General features: G+C 32.7%; 1 protein-coding gene across 1 annotated transcript in view; it reads right to left on the bottom strand.

Annotated features, from left to right (window-relative positions):
- LOC108366311 (segmentation protein cap'n'collar-like) overlaps positions 1-4,022 on the bottom strand; it is a gene marked incomplete at its 3' end in the record, with an annotated part of 54,525 nt that extends 50,503 nt beyond the window's left edge. The window contains exons 1-3 of the mRNA XM_017620658.1: positions 4,002-4,022; positions 3,603-3,764; positions 1,271-1,355 (exon numbers count right to left, since the gene is read on the bottom strand). Of these exons, the coding sequence (XP_017476147.1) occupies positions 1,271-1,355; positions 3,603-3,764; positions 4,002-4,022 (268 nt within the window). The remainder of the gene's footprint in view (positions 1-1,270; positions 1,356-3,602; positions 3,765-4,001) is intronic.
- Between the last annotated feature and the right edge of the window lie 1,422 nt (positions 4,023-5,444).

Below are 5,444 nucleotides of genomic sequence, written 5' to 3'. Positions count from 1 at the left end.
CAAAAGAAGTGCACATACCAAGTTTCGTTAAATATCTCAATTTTTACTCGAGTTATCGTGTGCACAGGACGCGGATGGACGGACGGACGGACGGACGGACGGACGGACGGACGGACAGACAGTCACCGCTTAATCGATTTCTCTTTTCATTCTGATCATTTATGTATACATTTGTCTATATCTATCTCGATTCGTTTTGCCTGTTACAAACAACCGTTATGTGAACAAAGTTATAATACCCTTGTGCACAAGTGCGCTCGGGTATAAATATAAACCGTTATGTCAAGAGTTGCTATGTTATTTCGATTATTGCAATTTTACTACTGGATAACTTAATTATATGAGCACAAGTGTACATACATATGTACATATGAACAAACTTGTTTGTAGAAAAAACTATAACCAAAATGAGTTTGCATGATTTGAATTCTGTTCATTCATTCATTCACATTTTTCCATTTGAAGGCAGAAAATTTAAAACAAATTGTATATTTATAAATTACAAAATTCAAAACGCTGAGTGTTTTGTATATGAAGTAGCAAATCTACTGTACTCTGTTTGGCTAGAAGTTTGAATCAACTCATGCAGATGTCTAGTACAGACATACATATATATCGAGCCCTAACCGCCAAAATAAAGTAAGCGACATTTTTTTCAAAATTTTCTTTTTGATGCAGAAATATTCCTAGAGCATCTAGATGTACTTCTGCATCAAAAATAAAATTTTGAAAAAAATTTCGCTTACGTTATTTTGGCGGTTAGGGCTCGATATCGTAACCTGAAATGCAAAAAGACGTATCCAACATCATCGCTGAAATGCAAAAAGTCTTAACTAATAAAGAATTCAAATTTCACTTTTTGATTTATATGATGGATTTCATCGAATTACAACTACCCTACCCATATCATTTTATGAAAAAAATAAATAAATAAAAATATCAGTCACCACCTTTTCCATTTTAGTTGCGATGTTGTTACGTTTTTTGCATTTCAGGTGACGATATGTATGTGTGCAGTTGAAAAAAAAATCTTTGCAACATTTTTCAAAATTTTCCAGAACGCTGCTGGTTTTGGAATGCTCTTTTCCTCGCCTAATTGCGCACCAAACCAGGGAGCTTGTGCTTATGCATGTAATGTTATAAAATCTATGCGCGATCCTACTCGGCACAAGTCTTTTAAATGCTCGGCAACATTCGGCAGCTAGCACTTCACATAAGAAATATTTCGTATACATATATTCATAATAACTTATAAATTCATATAACTTACCAGTTTCATTATCCACCGTGAATGGTATACCAGCCCACTCATCATCGATATCGGATACATTAGCATCTTTGTCCTCAAAGTTTGGCTATAATAATTAATATGTATCATTTAGATGTTATACAACGCAAAATTAAATTGAAAGACATGCAAAAATAAAACAACAACAAAGCATCTAAATGTCGCGTGTTTGTTGTTGGCCCTTCAACAATTTTTATTTAAAATAAGCCCTTCGGGGCCATACTCTTTCACCTTGCGCTTCAAAACATAGGTATGTCCTTTCCTTGTAAATGTAAAATATTTCGTTTTCGTTGTATTGAAAATATTGCGCGATTTCTTTACAAATCCCTTTAAAATTGGATCAAACCAACACATCTTTGCAAAACGTCTGCTCTGTGCTACACTCACTTCATATAAAAAATTACTTCCTCAGAATTAAAATCTCTGAACATCACATTGAATCTGAAATTATTTTAGCAAATATACTGTATTTTATTAGTTTTGATTTTTATTATTGTAGATAATAGGTCTTGCATTTTGAGCGGATCGGATGAGAAGATCATTCATTAATCGTTTTTTTTAATTTTTTTTTTTTGTTCGCGCTCTGCTCTTTATGCGCGACGAAGCTTCAAAATCTTCGTCCCGGCTTAGAGCGTGAAAAAGAGAATTTTTACTTGGATGAGCAAGATTTACTTAATTCAGTCTCAGAGTGCGCTCGAAGAATAATGCTGCATTATTTCTATGTACGTAGAGCAGTCTTAATCCGGCACTGGTGTGTTGCAGTACAATGATGGGGATTATGAAAAAATTCTGCCCTACTATATATGTACAGCTAATTTACTTTTTTATTTTTTCGTAAAAATATGGTTCATGCTCTAACCAAAACCACATAAATCAACATTTCAAACTTTATACGGAACTTAGAAAAATGCAACGAATTTTCATTAAAATGTTGAGCTTTTTTATCCGATTTTTTAGAATTTTTTTTTTCAGCATGCAGTTCTGTAAATTTAATAATTTTAGTATAATAAAGTGCAAGTTTTAAGCGGCTGCAAAATCGCGTTGATTTTTAATATTTTTTTTCTGCTGACGGCTTTGGCTTTTTTTTTAACCGACTTCCAAAAAAGAAGGAGGTTATCAGTTCGTCGGAATATTTTTATTTTTTATTTTTTTGATGTATGTTACCGCAAAACTTTGGACCACATCAACCGATTTCGATAATTGTTTTTGCAACGGAAAGGTAGTATCTCAGAGGTGGTCCCATACCAATTTGGTTATCATCATTGAATCAAGAAATTTATAGATATATATATATACTTTTTAAGTCGTTTTTTTTTTGCTAAAAATTACTAGTTATTATAACAAGTCCACCTTAAAAAACTGGCGTTGATTTTTTTAATTTTCTTTGCAAGTTGTCTTGCGCTTTTTCTTCTATCAGAAATTCATGCTTGTATGCAAAAAAGTGCAACAGCCGCCAGCAAAAAAAAATATCAAAACTCAATGCGAATTTGTAACCACTTCAAACTAGCAATTTACTAAAATTATTAAATTTACAAAACTGCATACTCAGAAAAATTAAAAAAAAAAATCGGATTAAAAAGCTCAAATTTTTAGTGAAAACTTTAAATTTTTTTATGTTCTGTATAAAGTTTGATTTATATGGTTTTGTTTAAAGCATGAACCATATTTTTATGAAAAAATAACAAAAAACTTCGCAAATATTTAACAAAAATCACCATGTACTCAACACAGCTCCCCACTGTATATAGTTAAGATTTAAAAAAAAAATGTTCAACTCTATATTTCGTAATAAATATCTACTTGAACAGTTAATCATTTATGTATTTTCTAACTGGCAAATGGAAATGTTTTGAAGTGGTAATCTGAATTTGTTTAATGTTAAACTGTTTTAAAACCACATTTTGTTCTTCTACTAAAAGCGAAAGCTGTTGAGTTAAAACAAAATTCTTAAAGCCTACAATCGTCCCTAATTCGTCTAATTTTACTCAACATCACAGCAGGGTTAGGTAAAGATCAAGCTCATCCTCAAACGCGCAAGCTATAGGTACGTAAAACGCTTAAAATTTGTAGCTTTGATAAAGCCGCTGCGTTTGATCGGCAACTTGAAATTTCCGGAGAGCGCATAGAGCACTCTCTTATAACTATGAGCTTGCCATTTTATTATCTGGTTTTGAAATTCTGTATCTTGGTGGTATTTTACTACTACAGTTTTTCATTTAAACATTTTTCAGAGAGTTCTTCTATAACGTATCTACTCATAAATATGTATTTCTCATGCTTTTCTAGGTTTCTTGCTAGCGCCGCTATAACTTACCTGATCTAATTTTAGGTATTCTAGCGCTTTTAACTTCTCAATGTCGTCATCAGAAACCACTGCAACTTTACCATTACTACTTGAGTTAAGCAAATGCGGTGGTGTCAATGTATAACCCAGATCGACATCTTGCTTCCAGAGCACATCGATAATTTCGCTCTCCTGTAATACATAGAACGTAGATGATATGCAGTAGATTGAGTGCACTTGGTGGCGTCAAAAGCATGATTTGTATATGAATGATCATGTACATTTACGGTGTATGTATCTATATGTATGTATGCATGAAATCTAGGAATATTCCATTTTTGATTTAGATTTGTGTATCTGTTTATATGAAGAAAGTAGTCAAGTTGTTTGCAAGATTTTATTTTTAATGTAAAATATTAAATAACCTACTTTGTTTATGTATGTGCGCATTTTCAATAAATAGTACTGAGATTTTTATTGCAAATATGCGAATGGGAGAACTTTTCACTTTTTTCGATTTGATAAACGTTTTTCTATCGCCCTCTGGAACGTTTGGAAAATATGGCTCTCTGTATGTTTGTGATTTTGTTTGCGATTTTATTATTAAAATTGTATGCTTTACTTTCTCCGCGCACACCGAACGCGTCTTTTTTATGCGATGGTTTAAAGAGACTAGTTCATCCGCATAACTCGATTCAAGACTCTTTGGTGAATTGCTCTTGGCGATAAAAATATTTTTGTATTTCAATTTGTTGAGTCTGACCAGTGATAGCAAATACATATATATATTTATATTTTTTGCTTTTATTCTTACTCTGTGTTTTAGTTTTATAATCCCTTAGCTGATAAATATATATTTAAGAAAGAGATAAGCACACAATGTCTGCTCTCTTGAAAATCGTTTTGAGTGCTGAGAGTAACATTACATATGCACAAAGAGTTTCCTTATCAGCAACATATTCGTCATTTCCTGATAAGCCTCCTGGAAAGAGCGTAGATCGCCGCTCTCTTACAACCACTGCTCGAGCCATAGTGATTGTTATTGACATTTCATTTTTTTTCTTGCTCGACTACTCCTCCATGTCTGCAGCGATGTCATAAAAATTTAATGTAAGATACAAATCTGTAAATAGAACAATTGGGCTTTTGGGCTTTATGCTCTTTGCAGTAACGGCAGTAACGTTATACCCCTTTGTGAGGCAGATTTTCCTGAAAGGCATACATTTTAATGAAGCTATAAAAACAAAGCAAATTAATCAAAGCTAACCAACAATTTCTTCATCTTATCGTAAGAAATTCAAAAAGCTTTTGCGCGTGGAAAGATTTCAATAAAAAAAAACTCGTTAAAGCTACTAAATAACATTGAATACGTACAAATGTATATACGTACTTGAAGGCTTCACTGATATACTTAGATGTTATGTCTATTGTGGACATGTGCAGGCTCTACACACATTTATAATACATATTCATATATGTATGTACAGTGACTCAAAGAAGTGACCATGTGTTGATTTTTTTTGTAATATTCATGTTTTTCGAGTTAAACTTTTTTGTTATTATTCTATAAAAATATTTTCCACGCTTGAACCAAAACCATAAAAATCATAGTTTCAAACTTCATAAAACATTTAAGAAAATACCAAAAAATTTCGTCAAAATTTCAACTTTTAAATCTGAATCTTAAGAACATTTTTGGGCATGCAGTTTTATAGCCCTTACAATTTTCTTCTTCTTCTTCTTTTTTGGCGCTGTAACCGCCTAAGCGATTTTGGCCGAGTTCAGCAAAGCACGCCAGTCGTTTCTCCTCTGTGCCAACTGACGCCAATTGGAAACGCCAAGTGAAGCCAAGTCCTTCTCCACCTGATCTTT

This window comes from Rhagoletis zephyria, unplaced genomic scaffold (genome assembly GCF_001687245.7).
Source record: "Rhagoletis zephyria isolate East Lansing unplaced genomic scaffold, Rhagoletis_zephyria_1.1 Rzeph_scaffold_02224, whole genome shotgun sequence".
Lineage (NCBI taxonomy): Eukaryota > Metazoa > Arthropoda > Insecta > Diptera > Tephritidae > Rhagoletis > Rhagoletis zephyria.
Note: the sequence above shows the minus strand (reverse complement) of the source record. Positions and strands in the feature narration are given on the sequence as shown.